Below are 18708 nucleotides of genomic sequence, written 5' to 3'. Positions count from 1 at the left end.
TGATGTGAAGTACATACATGTCAGTTGTGGGTATGTCATCCTCCCCAGTGGCATCTGCTTGTTTAACGCTTTCACCCCCGGACGGTTTTGTGTCGTCCCCCCCCCCCTCATTTTTTTATTATATTTAATAGTCCTTGGGGGGCCTCTAAACTGCGAGTGTCTGATTGCTTGTGTTATACATAGCAGTGCTGATGCCCTGCAATGTATAGCTGAAATCACAATCCCCTATGAACGCTGGCCACAGATAGGCTAGGAATTATGTGCCCCCCTGCCACCTGTCAAATGCGACAATCAGAGATGGACAGCGGGATTTAGTAGGATAACGGCCTCAGGGATAGCTCCACTCCACCTGCAGCTGTTTTAAGGCACCTGATGGCAGGTTAAATAAGTAATCCTGTGCAGGGAAAGATCTGTTCTTTCTACATTTCAGAGCGCTTTGGTCCACATTACTGGCGTGGAAAACTCCAATGGACTGTCTGGATTGGGAGGATAGGTTCTCCTAACAGATTTAGTCGGTCAGCTCCACTTTTGCAGGGCTATCCCTCACGTGGCCTATCCATGCCATGGTCCACTAACATTTCTAACCCATGTCTCCAGCTTTTGGGATCCGAGTCTTTCCGGCACTCTCTCTGCTCCCTCCCAGGGCAGAGTTCTCTGCTTTCACTGCGTTCTTTAGTGGGTCACCGGCCTCGCCAGGCACCATAATCTGACCTTATCCAGCTGGTCGCAGATGCTTCATGGCCGCTCCCTCCTTCTTTCACAAACTTCTCTGCTCCATCCCATATTTTCTCCTCTGTTTAATCTCAAACTCCTCATCTTCAACAGCCACAGAGTTAAAGGGTCTGGCTTGGTTGGCCGGACCATGCAAGTTTTACCACCGGACCTGGAGGTTCTACTTTGGTGTGATCAGAGGCATTTCCATCTCTGCGTTCAGTCATTTCTGCGATTCTTCTTCTCCTTTCTTTTCTTCAGTTTGGTATGGATGTAGACCTCGCCTCCTTTTTAAAATGTACGGTGGCTTTTCACAAACTGGTTAAGACTTTCTTTTCAGGGGTTGGCTCATTGCGCTCCTCTGGTGGAGCCTTGGGACCTTGTCCTGTCTGTGCTCCAAGAGTCTCCCTTCGAGCATCTTTGTGGCATCTCCCCTAGTTTCCTTTCATGGAAGGTGGCATAACCTCTATATTCTGGGTGTCTGAGCTCGTTGATCTTTCCTGCAGGTCTCCATCTGGACTATGGGGGATTGTGCCCTGTATCTTTTTCTTCTAAAGGTGCTCTCTGCTTCCACATCCATAAGGACATCATCCTGCCCTCACTTTGCTTATTTTCAGTTCATTCCCGGGAGCGTTCTCTCTGCAAAATTTTCAGTTTCGAAAGCTTCCTGGAGTTTGGATTTTCTTGATCCTGATGCGTCCTTTTGGTTCTTGTCAGTTTCCAGATGACCATATCTAGATGGATTTGGTCGGCTATCGTGTAAATCCACAAGGCTGCAGCCATCTCCTCGTTTTTTGGGTCACACTTAATTCTGCAGGGATGGTCAAGCATCAGGCCTGAAGGGCTGAAACCTGCGCCTCTGTCTGTCCACACCTTTACATGATCCACCCCTATCTGCAAATGTCGACTTGGGTGTAGGGTTCTGGGGTCCACACTGTCCACTTTTTTTTTTTTTTTTTTTTTTTATACATTCGGGGGTACACGGCTCCCTCCCTATTCCAGGTTTTCCTGGCCGGAGACAAGTTCTTGGTGCCAGTGGCCAATGTGATTTTCTTCTCCGCATTCAGGTCATGTTTGTTCCTGGTTGCTCTTCTTCTTTTTTTTTGTTGCTTTCCTACTGCTTTTTGGCACAAAAACTGAACGGCCTGGTTTCCGAGGAGCTGCATAACCTACACTTTGCCACTAGGAGGCGTGATACTAGGTGGAATAGTGATTACCCTCAATCCTGTGTTCCCCAATGAACGAGCAAGGGGTTTTATGGTCAGTGCACAAATCAATTTAAGAAACTTTTAGATCTCTATCTTGAATTTTGCAAAATAATAAAAAAAAAAAAAATTAATAATCTCCTAATTTTCCACAAAGAACAAGATTCATGCAGGTATGTCCCCAGGAGAAAATAAATGTTTAGAAAGTTTTCTCTTACTTTAATTGGTAAATGAAAGTATTAAAATTGCCCGGACTTTGAGGGGTTTAGGAGACACAATAGTGGCTAATAATTGTGACTTGCTGTTGAATGGTTGCATTTTTCCCTTATTGGATATTTAGTGTGGGTCTACTCACAGCTTAACCAAAAGAAATATAAAAGATCTATTTTCCAATACGTATTTATTTTTTTCCACTATTTTCCAGGAGGATTTGCAAAAAGAGACGCTACACCAGCAGTTTGTCCTGGTGAAGCAGCACACGAACACCAGCCACGTCATGCAGTACGGGAACCGGGTGAGTGACAGAAAACCTTCCCCAATAGGTGGGCGTCCAAAATATTTTATGCAACTTTTAAAAAAAAAAAAAAAAAAAAAGTTTCTAACAAGGCCGAGTGACTGCCAAGATGGGCGCCAGGTGTAACTTTGCAGGGATGATTACCCACTATTTTCAGGTCTTGGTATGTCAGCACATTTTCTGCTTTGGACTTGAATGGGCTGTCTGTACACTGCATCACCTGTTCATAAGATAAATGCCTGATCACTGGGTGTTCCACTCATAAGACCACCACCATTCATGAGAAATGGAGTCCTATTTTTCTTTTGTTTGAAATGGTCGCCACTATGATTGGTGAAGAGAGCATTTGTTCATTGCCGCTCCATTTGCATGGGACTTCTGGTGACTGGAGGGGGTCCCAGCAGTTGGACCCTCACTGATTATTATCCTCTGGACAGGTGACACATTTTGGACACAGGACAAGCCTTTAAGAAAAGCATCAAATCTGTTGGAGAAAACTGGGCTGACCTTTCCCCAAATAGATTGAAGTCCACAATTCAGACTCTGCAGAAGAGCTTGCAATCTCCACTCTGTGTTCTGACCTTTTTCCTCTTGTTTTACTCTTATGTTCAGACAATCGCTCACATGAAGGTGAAGCAATTTCAAGGCAGCGGTAAATCCGTGGCCCCTCGTCTCCGCTTACAGCCTGTGAAACAGATGGATCTTACCCCCAGTCCTGACGTTCCCATGGCCATCCTGAAAAGAAAATTTATGGCCACTAACGACCTGACAGCGGCTCGGGATATAGTGGCGAGAATCCAGTCTCTCCAGGAGGTAAGTGACAGCGGCACAAAGTCTGGCGCTCATTGAGTTTGACGTTCTCGCAACGGTTGACGTTGGGAGCATCTTATCTGATCTATAATTTTTTAAATTGCGTAATGAGCAAAAATAAAAAAACATATACATTGTATAGGTTTTTGCTCATTACTCTCAATTTGCGTAATTAACCCCTTTCCGACATGTGCCGTACATGTACAGCACATGTCGGGTCTCTCCTTTTGGCATGGGCAATGAGCCCGCACCTTTCCGTGGACATGACAGCTGATCTGTACAGCTAACAGCCGCGGATGGAATTATGATCCACCCGCGGCTGTCAACATTGTAAATGCCATTGTCCATCTCGGACAGCGGCATTTTAACATGGCTGCTCCGGAAGAACGTAATAAGTCCCGCCTATCGGCGCCCATGTCACATGACCGCGGGTCGCTGATGGGTTTGCATGACAACCTGGGGTCTTCAGGAGACCCCTGTGGTTGACAATGCCGGGATGCTATGAGCCCTGCCAAGCGGTTGGCGCTCATAGCAAGTGAGCATTTCTGCTGCTACACACAGGTGATCTGATCATCGCAGCATCTAGTCTCCCGTAGAGACTATTAAAGCATGTGAAAAGTAGAAAGAGAAGGGGGGAAAAAAATAAATAAAATAAATTAGTTTAAATCTTGCCTTTTCGTTCCCTTTTGCCCCATTCAAAGTAAAGTCATAACAAAAAATCAAATGGACACATTTGATATCGCCACGTTCAGAATCACCCGATCTTTCAATATATAAAAAGAATTAATCTGATCTGTAAATGGCGTAACGAGAAAAAAAGAAATCAAACTGCCAGAATTGCATTTTTTTTTTTTTTTTGGTCGCTGCAACATTTCAATAAAATGCCATAACGGGCGATCAAAACATTGTATGTACCACAAAATGGTATCAATAAAAACGTCAGCTCGGCGCGCAAAAAATAAGCCCTCATCCGGCCCCAGATCCTGAAAAATTGAGATGTTGCTCGTCTCAGAAAATGGCGGTTATTTATTTATTTTATTTTTTTTTTTAACTTTGGAATTTTTGTTTTCATCACTTCAAAAAAGAACCTATACATATTTGGTATCTACGGACTTGTAATGACCTGGAGAATCATAATCGCAGGTCAGTTTTACCATATTGTGAACGTGGTTAAAAAACAACAACTGGAATTGCACTTTTTTTGCAATTTCATTGCACTTAGGATTTTTTCCCCCATTTTCCAGTACACGATATGGTAAAAGCAATGGTGTCGTTCAAAAGTACAACTCGTCCCGCAAAGAAAAAACAGCCTTCACACGGCCATATTGACTGAAAAATAAAAAAGTTATGGGTCTGGGAAGAAGGGAAGCAAAAAAAAGTATCCAAAAAATTATGCTTAAAGGAAAGATGTCAACTTGCCGTCGTTGATATGGTGGAGGGGAGTGGATTTTTGATACTTGCTGTAAAATCCCTTTCTCGTAACCTTTATTGGGGGGACACAGCTAAACCATGGGTATATGCTGCTGCTATGGTTTCCTGCGTCCCAGCCCCCCAATGAAGCAACCGAGAAATAGGAGTAGGGTTCTTGGATGACTGAGAGGAGGGGGGGAATGTATATAACTTTTTAATTTTGCCTGGTCATTGGTTAGTCTCATCCCGAGTAGATCTGGTCTATGGTCCGGTGTCTTCTCTCAAAGCGTCATCATTGCTAAAGCTTCTGCAGAGTATTTTGCAATTATTAAAGGGAACCTGCCATATCCTATCTACTATGTAAACTGCCCCATTGCGCTGTTAGTGATGCAATGTGCATCACTAACAAGTTTTTTTTCATTTAAAATTGGTGCAAATATAAAGAGTATATAACAATTTATATACTTATACCCTACCTGCTCGTTCAGTCATAGAGGTGTGATCCTTGCATTCAGTCAGTGCTGGCGCCGACCGCGTATTTGAGTTTTGCTCCCGGCGAGCGCTGAAGTCAGTATGGGGCACCTGCACAGTATGACCTGTCCAGGCAGTAAAGCGTTCAGCGCTGAGAGCAGTGACTAGCGGCTCCCCGCGCATGCGCAGTGTAGTTCCCAGCTTCACAATGTGCTGCCGGCGCCGCTCGTCTCAGCGCTGAACGCTTTACTGCCTTGCCAGGTCATACTGTGCAGGCGCCCCATACTGACTTCAGCGCTCGCCGGGAGCAAAATTTAAATACGCGGGGGGCGGCGCCAGCCCTGACCGAACGCAAGGATCACACCCCTATGACTAAACGAGCAGGTAGTATATAAAATGTTATATACTCATTATATTTGCCAATTTTAATGAAAAAAGCGTGTTAGTGATGCAAACAGCGCTATGGGGGCAGTTTACATAATAGATAAGACATGACAGGTTCCCTTTTAATATTGCTTTTTCTTGTCCCTCGATTTTATATAAAAAAGGTGTCTCTGGGCGGAGAAGGGGGTCCATCGCATATAGAGGTGCTTAATAATAGTTTGAGTCTGTATTTCTCTAATAATCCTGCTGAGCGGGTTCTTCTGTGCACACGTCCCACCTGAGTCATTGTATGGTCTTTTGTGAGTTCCTCATTCTCTTGAATCCATATGAGGATGACGGAGATATAAATGCTGAGCCGGGGAAATCCACATCTGTGCCGAAGCGTCACATGAGAACCACATGGACCTTGTCACTTCTCTGCGGGTTGCACAATACCTACATAGAGGAAGAACTGTAGCTGGCGCTTTGGCGTGTGGTTCAGCAGCGGACGGTGAAGGGTCAGGGGGGGCTCTAGTTTATTATTGAGGTTCTAAAATGAGGGTAGAAAAGTGCACGGCCATCCAGCAAATATTGTCTGTGTTTAGCACACAGAGTTCCTGAACGGTGCCCGGTGTCTACACTGGTGGTCTTGGGTGACACTTCTTCTAACATTTTACTTGTTCTTTTTTTTTCACAGGCAAAATCATTGATCCAAGAATCAGTGAAGAAGATCATTTTACTGGTGACTGAATCAGACGAGCTGGCGACTGAAATCTTCAGTGATCAAATGATCATCAACGATATGTCCTGTTACCGCTCAGCGGCTGAAAACTTCAAGACGCGCTGCTTCAACTGGCACTTCCCACTGGTGAGACATTGAGGGGGGGGGGTCCGCGGCCATTGAGGGGGGTCCGCGGCAGCCCACCGGTCTGTACTGTGTATTAGTCGTTTGTTTCCCTTCCACCACGTGGCATCAGCCAAGCAGACGCGTCCCATATTAGTGAGCAGCCGAGTGCTGCTTTACATTCCACAGTCTGCTGCTCATCACTGGTTGTATCATTAGATTGATGTGGCCGATAGCTAGATAATATATTATAGAATTTTATTTTATTTTTTTTACTTAATTTTTTTGACGTCTTGTATTGGAAGCTGCCGTGATGTGAATGATATTAATACCTGCTGGTCCCAGTAATGTGTAAGCTTGTGCAGTAATATTTTTTCCTTTTTGTTCTTGCAGTATGAATATGCAATGAGGCAGCTGTACACGCTGGTGAATCTCTGTGAGGCCGGGTACCCCCTAGACAGGTAACACTGTGGATATTACATTCTGACTGTACAGAGAAGTGATCTTGGCCAACAGCCTGTTCCCTACTGGTCCGCCCAGTGCTCCTCAGCCAATTGTTTGGCCTCCCGACTTTATACACACATTATATATTTATTAGATATGTTAGGTCCACAAATATTTGGTCAGTGACACAAGTTTTGGCATTTTAGCTGCTAAGCAAAATCATAGCTCCCAATCATTCTGTATTTGGTGGCTCTGGCCCGCGCCTTTCGCGGCTCTGGCCCGCGCCTTTCGCGGCTCTGGCCCGCGCCTTTCGCGGCTCTGGCCCGCGCCTTTCGCGGCTCTGGCCCGCGCCTTTCGCGGCTCTGGCCCGCGCCTTACATTTATTCACCTCACTCTCTATCTGGTCTCCCGGGACTCAAACTCGTTCACAGGTGCGATCTCTTCCTTCTCAGGCAGCAGCTCTAGCAATGAGCCATAGCTCATAATGGGAGACATACAGGTGCATCTCACTAAATTAGAATATCATCAAAAAGTATATTTATTTCAGTTCTTCAATACAAAAAGTGAAACTCCTATATTATATAGTCATTACAGTGATCTATTTCAAGAGTTTATTTCTGTTAATGTTGCTGATTATGGCTTACAGCCAATGAAAACACAAGTTATTATCTCAGTAAATTAAAATAACAAAAAACACCTGCAAAGGCTTCCTAATTTTTTAAAAAGGTCCCTTAGTCTGTTTCAGTAGGCTCCACAATCATGGGGAAGACTGCTGACTTTACAGATGTCCAGAAGGCAGTCACTGACACACTCCACAAGGTCCCAGAGTCTGGAGGAAGAGTGGAGAGGCCACAATCCAAGCTGCTGGAGGTCTAGTGTGAAGTCTCCACAATCAGTGATGGTTTGTCATCTGCTGGTGGAGGTCCACTGTGTTTTATCAAGACCAAGGTCAGCGTCGCCGTCTACCAGGACATTTTACAGCCCTTCATGCTTCCCTCTACTGACGAGCTTTATGGAGATGGAAAGGTCATTCTCCAGCAGGACTTGGCCCCTGTCCACATGGCCAAAAGTACCAATACCTGGTTTACACACAACAGGATCACTGTGCTTGATTGGCAGCAAACTCGCCTGACCTTAACCCCATCGAGAATCTATTATAGAGAATCTATGGGGTATTGTCAGGAGGAAGATGAGAGACCCCAGACCCCACAATGCAGACGAGCTGAAGGCTGCTATCAAAGCCACCTGGGCTTCCATAACCCCTCAGCAGCCACAGGCTGATCCCTCCATGCCACAGGCTGATCGCCTCCATGCCACATTGCCGCATTGATGCAGTAATTGATGCACAAGGAGCCCGACCAAGTATTGAGGCATTTACTGAACAGACATTTCAGATTTTTAAAAAACAGTTTTCAAGCTGTTATAAAGTATTCTAATTTACTGAGATAATGACTTGTGTTTTCTCTAATAACCCCCCACGACAGCACACGGGAGGATGTAACCCCACCCTAATAGGGACAGGAAATACGAAGAGGTTTAAATAGCCCCTCCCACTTCCTCCCTTTAGTGTTATTTCCTGTCCCTATCAGGGATGAAGAGGTCATCCCCGGTGTGGTGGGCCGGTGATAGGCACTGGGGGAAAGCTACTAGCCAGGCAGCGGCGGATGGAGCGGTCTTTACCTCTTCTCCTCTGGGCGCTGCTCCTGTCTCCTCCAGATTCGGGACCCCCTCCTGCAGTCCGCACTCTCGGGCTAGGTCTGCAGCAGGATCTTCTGACCGGAGACCTCTCTAAGCTCTCCGGTCCATCTCCTCCTCCTCTCCCCCTCTGGATGTGTGGGCGATGCCGGCTCCCGGATGTGGAGTGCATTCCGCGGCGCTGGAAGTGACGCCGGGCGATGACGCCACTTCAGGCAGTTGCGTTCCACTGTGAACCGCATCAAAAAACTATGGGGGAAGAAGAGCGGAATGCTGCCGGTGATCAGAAATCTTCACCTGGACTCCGGGGGAGGAGCCCTCTAAACAGAGGGAGGCGCTGGTCCGGTCGCCCATAAAAGGAGCCCTGGACAGGAAGACATCTACAGGGAGGACAAAACCATGTCTGTTGCAGCGTCTCGCTCTGTATCTGTAGAGCCCAGCGCCGGTCCGGTCCCAGTAAGTATGGCACTGGTAGTCCATCTCCCAGATGCAGGAAATAGTGATTCTAGCTCTTCTCCCCTTCTCCCCTTGTAGGGGGACAAGGAACCTACATCTGGAGAAAAAGTTAAACCGTCACGCAGATGTCCCATCTGTACAAAAAAAACTATCGTCCTCCCATAGAAAGCCTCTATGCAAGGACTGTACGGAGAAGATTATCAGGCAGGAACAACCTTCCTTAATGGAGGAGATAAAGGGGATTGTACGTCTGGAGATCAAATCTTCCTTAGCCTCGGTCACTCTCCCTACCCCTCACCTAGTCAGGGTTCTACATCTACTCCCTCAGCAGCCAAAAAGAGGAAGATTAGCCCGCCAGAGGGAGGGGAGGAAGACTCCCAAGAGGAGATGTATATCTCAGTTCACCTTCCTCTGGAAGATCTTCCAAGTCCAACCCCTGATAACTCCCAATGAGAGAGATATTATTTTTCATCAGATAATTTGGAGGAACTCCTCCATGGCAGTAAGGAGAACTGTGGAGGTCGAGGAAGAAAAAGTGCCCCAAACAGTACAGGATCAGATGTTTGGGGGGCTACGTTTCAGGAAAAAAATTGGTGTTCCCTATACACCAGAGTATTAGGGACTTAGTCTTAGAGGAGTGGGAATCTCCAGAAAAGAGATTAAATACCCCTACAGAGTTAAGGGATAGATTTCCTGTGGACAATGAGACGGCAGAATGCTGGTCTGAAGTCCCAAGAGTGGATATCCAAATTGCACGAGTAGCAAAGAAAACCACACTGCCCTTTGAAGATTCCGCTCAATTAAAAGACCCCTTGGAACGCAAAATGGAGGGACTACTCAGGAAATCCTGGGAGACCTCGGCAACACTAAGCACCAACGCAGTCTCTACGGGCGTAGCTCGATCAATGGCTCGTTGGCTAGATCAACTGGAGGAACACCTAGTTTCAGGCACCCCCAGAGAAGACATCTTTGCATCCCTACCACTTCTACAGAAAGCTCCAGGGTTTTAAGCAGACGCCTCTGCAGAATCTGTGAGAGTGGTGGCAAGAGCATCTGGGCTATCAAACTCTGTAAGAAGGGCCCTATGGTTGAAATCCTGGAACGGCGACGTGGCATCAAAAATGAAGTTGTGTTCCATCCCCTTTAAGGGGAAATACATGTTCGGGCCATCCCTAGATGATCTTCTAGAGAAGGCCTCAGACAAGAAGTCCCTCCTGGAACCTATGAATGTGAGGAAGAGGCCTTTTCGTCCCTCCCAAGAGCAGACCCCCTCAATATAGGGGTAAAGGCAAAACCGGACGATGGAGCTACCCAAAAGGTAGAGGAGGCAAAAATCTCTTTCTCTCCCAAAACCAACGTCCGTACAGACCAAGACGTCAGGACAGTCGGGGGGCCGCATCTCTAATTTTCTCCCTCAGTGGAAAGAAATCTGCTCAGACCCATGGGTCCTGAGGGTTGTTGAGTTCGGAGTAAAAATAAAGTTCTCCTACTATCCTCCAGAGAGGATAAGGTTAACACCGCTCTCCTCTCAGTCATCTGGCCACCCTAATATCCGGTCTTACAGACCTATTTCCCTGGTTCCTACAAGAGAGATAGGCACAGGACATTATTCCAGACTCTTCCTAATAAAAAAATGTCTCCCACAGAGTTATCAGTCTAAGGCCACTGAATCCGTATATCTACTACCAACGATTCAAAATGGAATCCATAAGGTCGACTGTCCCCCTGATAGGACAGGACCATGTCATGGCCACAATCTACCTCCAGGATGCATATTACCACATCCCCATACATCCACTTCACAGGAGGTTCCCAAGATTCGCAGTGGCTCAAGGGGATCGAATAGTCCACTATCAATTCAATGTTCTCCCATTTGGAATTTCATCAGCCCTGCGAATATTTACAAAAGTCATGGCTTATATCGGGGGTCAGAACATTTCAATAGTACCATACCTCGACGACCTGTTATTAATCGGGCCCTCAGTACCTGTACTCCGAGAACATCTACAGTTGACCACTCAGATCCTATCGTCTCTGGGCTGGTTAGTGAACCAGGAAAAATCAGAGATGGTTCCCTCCATGACAAAAACATTTCTAGGAGTACTATTGGATTCCCACAGCCAGATGTCATTCCTGCCCAAACAAAAACGGGTCATGATAAAAGCAAAAATCAATGTCCTGAGGAGCAGAAGATCAGTATCATTAAGAAACGCCATGTCGGTCCTCGGGTCTATGACTTCCTGTATCCAGATGGTGGCCTGGGCTCAGTTGCACACCTGAACATTACAGACCCACATCCTTACGAATTGGGACGGATCTCCACGGTCTCTGAACAGGAGAATCCCTATACAATCACGAGTAAGGACCTCTCTATTCTGGTGGCTGAATGGAAAAAAACTGAACAGAGGAGGAGTACCATGGATCCAGAATCCGCTGGTAACCATAAAGGTGGATGCCGGCAAAAAGGGATGGGGAGCCATGGTCTCCCAAGAGCTATTCCAGGGTATATGGACCAAAGAGGTGAGCCAACGCTCATCTAATTTCAGAGAACTAAAGGCCGTAGAGGAAGTCCTCAGAGCAGCAGAGCCGCTGGTCCAGAAGTCTCACATTCAGATATTTTCAGAAAATATATCACCACGGTAGCCCACCTTTGTCATCAAGGGGGCACAAGATACGAAAGCTTAAAAGCAATCTCAGCAAGAATATTCTCCTGGGCCGAAGAACCTCTTCTATCCTTGTCGGCTCTTCGTATCAAAGGTTCAGTCAATATCCAGGCCGACTTCTTAAGCAGAAAAAAGATTCATCCAGGAGAGTGGAGCCTAAACCCAGACGTCTTCCAGATGTTAGTCGAGAGATGGGGCTATCCAGAGGTAGATCTCTTCGCCGGACACCAGAACGCGAAAGTACCTCAATATTTCACCCTGGATCCAAACGGCCCTTGCCTGGGCATGGACGCATTCGCTTACAAACAGGAATTCAAACTAGCGTATGCCTTTCCCCCACTACCTATCCGTTCAAAAACCTTACAGAAGATAAGGACCGAAGGGACCAGGGTAATCCTAGTGGCCCCTCGCTGGCCAAAAAGAAGTTGGTTCGGAACGTTAACCAGTCTGAGTGTGGAGAGCCCTCTAATCCTTCCTCTCATCAAGGATCTCCTTCTCCAGGGACCGATTCACCATCCGGATCTCGAGAGACTACACCTAACTGCCTGGCTTCTGAATTCCTGATATTAAAAACAAGAGGCCTCTCAGAGAAAGTCAACAAAACTCTCCAGAAGAGCAGGAAACCTGTAACAAACGCCATTTACCATAAGATCTGGAAAAGCTTCTTAAGGTGGTGTGCACCCACTCGCCCAGACCCTCATAGGGCTGATGTGGCTCAGATTCTAGACTTTTTACAAGAAGGCCTGGACAAAGGTTTCAGACCTAGTACTCTTAAGGTCCAGGTAGCAGCATTATGTTCTTACTTCGATCAAAGACTAGCGGAACATCAGTGGGTGAGAAGATTTAAGACAGCAGCCACCCGCATCCACCCTAGAGCAATAGACCTGGTTTCCCCCTGGGACCTTAACATTGTTCTGAAAGGGTTAACCCTTCCACCCTTTGAGCCCTTATCAACCATAAGACTGGACAGGCTGACCTGGAAAACTGCTTTCCTGGTGGCAATAACTACAGCCAGAAGAGTGTGTGAACTACAGGCCCTTTCGATCAACGAACCCTACCCGAGAATCCTGGAAGATCGTCTAATTTTTCAACTTGACCCTTCTTTTCTACCTAAGGTGGTCTCAAGTTTCCACAGATCTCAGGAGATAATCCTTCCATCTTTTTGTGACAACCCAAAAGACAAAGAGATGGAATTCCACACTCTGGACGGTCGTAGAATAGTACTACACTATCTTCAGGAAACAGAAGAAGGAAGGAAAGACAAGAACCTATTTGTCCATACACAAGGTCCAAACAGAGGAAAGAAAGCAGCAAGATCCACAGTAGCCAACTGGATTAAGAGGGCGATTACGGAGGCTTACCAGATCCAGGATCTACCTCCTCCAGCAAAGCTCAAGGCCCATTCTACGAGGGCGATATCTGTCTCCTGGGCTGAAAAAGCCAGCGCATCCATCGAACAGATTTGCAGAGCTGCCACATGGTCCTCAATTCATACTTTCTCCAAACATTACAGACTAGACCTAATGTCTGTTGGAGATTTAGCCTTTGGAAGGAAGGTCCTTCAGGCTATTGTCCCTCCCTAGTATATCTTTGGTATACCTCCTGTGTGCTGTCGTGGGGGGTTATTAGAGAAAATAGAATTAGACTTACCGGTTATTACCATGACAGCATGGGTAATTCCCACCCCATGTGACTTTGCACCACGGACTGTCCAGGAGTTGGCGGATGCTTTAGTCCAGGTTTGGGAGGAGATCCCACAGGAGACCATCCGCAGTCTCATCAGGAGCATGCCCAGGCGTTGTAGGGAGGTCATACAGGCACGTGGAGGCCACACACAATACTCAGCCTCATCAGGAGCATGCCCAGGCGTTGTAGGGAGGTCATACAGGCACGTGGAGGCCACACACAATACTCAGCCTCATCAGGAGCATGCCCAGGCATTGTAGGGAGGTCATACAGGCACGTGGAGGCCACACACAATACTCAGCCTCATCAGGAGCATGCCCAGGCGTTGTAGGGAGGTCATACAGGCACGTGGAGGCCACACACAATACTCAGCCTCATTGTGACTTGTTTTAAGGACATTACATCAAAGTTGGATCAGCCTGTAGTGGGTTTCCACTTTAATTTTGGGGGTGACTCCAAATCCAGGCCTCCATTGGTTAATAAATGTGATTTCCATTGATGATTTTTGTGTGATTTTGTTGTCGGCACATTCAGCTTTGTACAGAACAAAGTATTCAATGAGAAGATTTCATTCATTCAGATCTAGGATGGGTTATTTCACTGTTCCCTTTATTTTTTTGGGCAGTGTACTTGGGTACATCATTAGAATTCCTATGAGGAGTACTTATTGTGCCTCGAAAATGTCTGTTCTCCACCAATTGTCCAAATTTGGTTCCTTATGGCTTTAAACTCCATTGCGTTTGTTTCCTAACAGCAATATTAAATGTGATATGGAAACCGAATCTACTATTTGAGGGCAAGGGATCATCTGGGTTGCATCATTGGGGGAGGGAGGACATGGTGTCTGCCTCATGGCAGCAGCATCCATCCGATTCCTAAGACTTACGAGCTGAACAAAGCTGTCTCTACCCACCTACTGGCACATAGCTCCCCAGTTTAGCTTAGTGTCATGTAGGAGGCAGACGGGGGTCTGGAGCTTCAGGCTGATTATCTAAACAAGAAAAAAAAAACACCATAGGCAGAAAGAGGGGATAGGAAATTTTTAGTCCGGACTACATAGATGCCTGTGTTTGTTGGCTGTCCATCTTTTGAGAGGGGTAGAGTTCTGGCAGGGGTCGGGCCGTGTCTGCTGTTCCCTGAATGTGTCAGAAGTTCTGCCAATGAGCGTTCAGGTACTGGTGTGGAGGAACCTTGCTGTTGGTCTCCTGGCCCCCCATCTGCCAGAGCTTGGCACATTGCTTATCATTGAGGGTTTAGTTTGGTGTTCCAGCTCTTCAGAGAGGCAGCATCGTCCTCCCCCGCTTCATGTGTCCTCACTCGTAACCTTCATTGGGAGGGTTTATAGGACCTCCTGTAAAATCACTTTATCACACGGGAACGAAATGTTTAGAAAAGTGAAGAGACTTAAGAGCACCAGCAGAATTTGCTTATATACACAGGTCATAGAAGTGTTAATTTATAATACTTCGATGGTATTATGCTCCAGCACTACACTTAGAAGTCTGACTTTACATCCTATGTAATACTGATGAGAATGTGGCTTTTTTTTTTCCCCTGCAGAATCCTCCAGGCTATGGAGAACGTTTGCCAAGATCTGCACTGATGACGGCAATTCACACTGGCAGCTTCTATAGGGAAACTGATCACTGCCCTCCAGCTGCTCGGCCCCCCGTCCTGGTGTAGCAGACCCCCAGGATGGCTGCTCACACTAAAACCAAACTGGACAGTCCTGGGTTAATGATTAAGAATATAAGCGAGATGGTTTCCTGCGACCCTCAGTGATTGGGATGAGACTGCACCTGACAAGAGAAACCGGAGGTGACTGTCAGATTTGGTCACGTTCCCACCACCAGCTGGTGCCATGTGGAGACTTGGCAATGTCATAGTTACTACTTTTACCGCTCTTGATGTTAGGAGGTAAAATCATTTACTGCTGCTTGATTTTTGATCACTGCCTTTTAATGCAAAATTTAGAGTCTGCTTTTAAATGGCCTTCAAGAAAATTCATGTGTTTCACTGCTGGTAATTCTGCAGGACCTCACATCTTGCTGGTAAATATCTCCAGTGTCATACATTTATCAGAGACCAATGACCTACCGATAACAAAGTTCTTACAATATACAATAAAATGTGTAGCTCCAGAGCTGCACTCACAAATCTGCTGGTCATTATGCAGCCACTAAAGTATTTAGACAAATATGAAACCTTGTGTGTAAATTTTCAAGAGGACCAAAGTTAATCTGACTGCTCCTCTTTCCTGGTGCACCAAGTCATGGACCCTTTTGTTCTAGTGGTGGGTTGCTCTGTTAGCTTTCTATCTGCTGATGGAACCGGACTGATTTGAGTGGAAATTACAGCATATTTGTTTTTATCCATATAATGACTGTAAAAGAGGTTACAAATTCTGATTTTTTTTTTTTTTCCATGTTTGATACTTTAAATTAAAGTGTCACCCAATGCAGTCCTCTCTCGTCCATCATTGATGCTCAGTAATAATATCGGCAACGTGCTGATCTCTAGTGAATGTTGTTATAAGACGGTCACACACAAACCTGCACAAATGTGATCCGCATTTTCCTGCTGAAGTTAAGTCTGAAAAGTCACAAAATAGCATTAGCTTGCAATGCACATAGGACATCTGTGATATTAATTAGGATTTGGTATTTAATTACACATGGAGTCGCTATTCTCCACCATAGAACAGCTGTACAGGCAAATGTGGCCACATTACATTGCTCCTGGGGCCTTCTGCCAAACAGAAACCACAAATGCAAAAATGATAAATCAGTTAGATAACTAGCCAAAATCCTTACCTCATATTCAACAATTGTCAAGGTAATTTACCATATTTTTTAGACTATAAGACGCACTTTTTTTCCCCTCAAATTGTGGAGGGTGCGTCTTATAGTCCGAATTCTATATACCTGGCAATGCGTAGTGGTGGGTGCGGGGGATCAGCGTAGCACATGAGGCAGCAGCTTATGCTGTGCTCGCTACTAAAGAAAATGAATATTCCCTGCTCCCATGGGCATGAAGAGCAATAAACATTCATTTTTCTTAATAGCCAGCACACTGGAGCCGCAGAATGGCTTCTGCTGCGGTCTGTGTGCCCACTGTTAAAGCTCATGAATATTCACTACAACCTACTCCCATGGGTTGTAGTGAATATCCATGGTCTTTAACAGCAGGCACACTGACTGCAGAGTGGCAGCAGGAGCCGCGCTGCGGTACAGTGTGCCGGCTATTGAACAGACTGAATGGTCACTGCTTCCCACGCACAGAGTCCCAGCGTGGGGAGCAAAGACTATTTCAGCACAGCATCTCACACTGTGTGAGGGCGCACAGCAGGGATGCCATGCGCGACGTGCACACAGTGAGTGTCAGCAGCAGAGCGGGACAGCACTGGAGGAGAGAAGAGGTGAGTATGACTGTTTGTTATTTTTGTAGGCAGCTTGATGGGGGTTCAGAGGGGTGCCATGCATACCAGGATGGAGGATATTAACAGAGTTGTGGGACATTACTCCAATACCAGTGTCAGTACCCCCATAACAGGGCATCATGACCACATTTTTTGCTTAAGTTTTTTTTTTTCCCCCCCATTTTCCTCCTCTAAAACCTAGGTGCGTGTTATGGTCCGGTGCGTCTTATAGTCCGAAAAATACGGTAATCCATTGTGTGTTTGCAAATGTAGACATTTAGTTTATTTGACCAAGTATAATGGGGTGTGGGTGCACTGACCCAAAGTAAGAGGTCCTATATGTGGTGCGGTTGTGTTGCTGTAATTATCCAGCAGCAGGGGCTCTGGGTTGGTCCAGCCACCCCCCCCCTCCCCCACGGAATAGTCTTGCAGAATAAAGCTGTGACTCTGGCACTAGAGGAGGTTGACCTCGCCGAGCACCGCGTCCCGCCCTCTCCCAGAGGAGGTTGACCTCGCCGAGCACCGCGTCCCGCCCTCTCCCAGAGAAGTTTGAGCTCGCCGAGCACAGCGTCCCGTCCTCTCCCAGAGGAGGTTGAGCTCGCCGAGCACCGCGTCCCGCCCTCTCCCAGAGGAGGTTGAGCTCGCCGAGCACCGCGTCCCGCCCTCTCCCAGAGGAGGTTGAGCTCGCCGAGCACCGCGTCCCGCCCTCTCCCAGAGGAGGTTGAGCTCGCCGAGCACCACGTCCCGCCCTCTCCCAGAGAAGGTTGAGCTCGCCGAGCACCGCGTCCCGCCCTCTTCTAGAGGAGGTTGACCTCGCTGAGCACAGTGTCCTGCGTGCTCCGCTGTCTGTACACAAAGTGGAAGTCCGGCTTCTGCTCGTGCTTCAGCAGCTGGGATTTCACTTGCTGAGGGAAGGCGTCTTCGGACAGCCGGATGCAGCGCTCGTTCATCTGCACAAAGAGTCCATAATTCTCTGCTCTGGACACCTCAAACTTCTCGGCGCACTGTTTGGCCACCTCCGCCACGCTCATGTCTGGTTTTGTGGCCAAAGTTCTGGTTTGAGAGTTGAATTCCTCAAATGCGATGGTGATGAAATCCTGTGATGAGAAAGTGGGAAATGATTGAATGCTTCAGAGCTGGGGCCAAATATCCCCTCAAGAATAATGGAGGCAGATTCAGCATCACACAGCAGGAGGTAAGAAGAGCCTTCCTGAGGAGCTGGATTGCAGTAGCCTCCACCATAGGTGTGAATTGTCACCTTCATCTTGTCACACAAACCAGTTTCCAGCAATAGACAAATTTCCCATAGGAAGCATCTAATGACATTCACTACTTGGACACTTGTGGGGTCGTCCCATGAACAAGCTTGATCATTTCCACAATAGGTTGAGTATTTTTTTTAGGTGCCCCTGCTGTGTAAATAAGGTTTCTTTTCCCACCATGAACAAATTTTGGAATCTTTATCAATTTTAAACGCCTCTATAAGTTGATTTTACCGCTGCAGCTTAACCAGCATTTAATAAACTTACAGCCAGGGGGTCTTGGCTGTTTATTGGTTAACACACTGAGCGCCGGCTACACCAGGAGTGGCCATACTGACCACGGCAAGCAACCTGCTCCTGCCATCATCAGAGAAATACACTGGCTGTATTATTTTTGGGATTATGAAGTTCCATAGAGAAATATATCCATTGTTTTTAAAATTATTAAAATCATACAAAAAGGTGAATTCCAAGTTTACTCAGGACACACAAGTCTCTAAAACTCCCTTTACTGTTGGGGTAGAAACACCCTAAAAACCACTCAGGTCCCTCATGTGTTGATGGAAATCTATGGGGGTCCACAGTGCTGGCAGCATAAAGGCTCTGGAAAAGAGACCCAGCTCCCACAAACTAATCCCGCTCATTCTGCTCTCCAATATGGCGCGTCTTCCCTTCTGAGCTTTGCACGGTGCTCAAAAATAAGGAATTTGGTGTTGAATGCACCTGTGCCTACGTTTCCTAAGTGTACGGGCCTTT

The 18708-nt window shown here is 46.7% G+C and overlaps 2 protein-coding genes across 5 annotated transcripts in view; one reads left to right on the top strand and one right to left on the bottom strand.

Moving 5' to 3' along the window:
- LGMN (legumain) overlaps nucleotides 1-15733 on the top strand; it is a 17887-nt gene extending 2154 nt beyond the window's left edge. Inside the window, exons 4-8 of the mRNA XM_073638279.1 lie at nucleotides 2341-2430; nucleotides 3043-3243; nucleotides 6182-6352; nucleotides 6722-6789; nucleotides 14833-15733. Coding sequence (XP_073494380.1) covers nucleotides 2341-2430; nucleotides 3043-3243; nucleotides 6182-6352; nucleotides 6722-6789; nucleotides 14833-14875 — 573 coding nt within the window. The 3' untranslated portion in view covers nucleotides 14876-15733. The remainder of the gene's footprint in view (nucleotides 1-2340; nucleotides 2431-3042; nucleotides 3244-6181; nucleotides 6353-6721; nucleotides 6790-14832) is intronic.
- RIN3 (Ras and Rab interactor 3) overlaps nucleotides 15600-18708 on the bottom strand; it is a 38342-nt gene continuing 35233 nt past the window's right edge. For all 4 annotated transcript variants that reach the window (XM_073638271.1, XM_073638272.1, XM_073638270.1 and 1 more), the window contains exon 10: nucleotides 15600-17787. In XM_073638271.1, the coding sequence (XP_073494372.1) occupies nucleotides 17488-17787 (300 nt within the window). In that variant the 3' untranslated portion in view covers nucleotides 15600-17487. The remainder of the gene's footprint in view (nucleotides 17788-18708) is intronic.

This window comes from Phyllobates terribilis, unplaced genomic scaffold, assembly GCF_046119375.1.
Source record: "Phyllobates terribilis strain yellow unplaced genomic scaffold, ASM4611937v1 Scaffold_7__3_contigs__length_470593459, whole genome shotgun sequence".
Lineage (NCBI taxonomy): Eukaryota > Metazoa > Chordata > Amphibia > Anura > Dendrobatidae > Phyllobates > Phyllobates terribilis.
The sequence above is the reverse complement of the archived record's forward strand: the minus strand, read 5'-3'. Positions and strand labels throughout refer to the sequence as shown.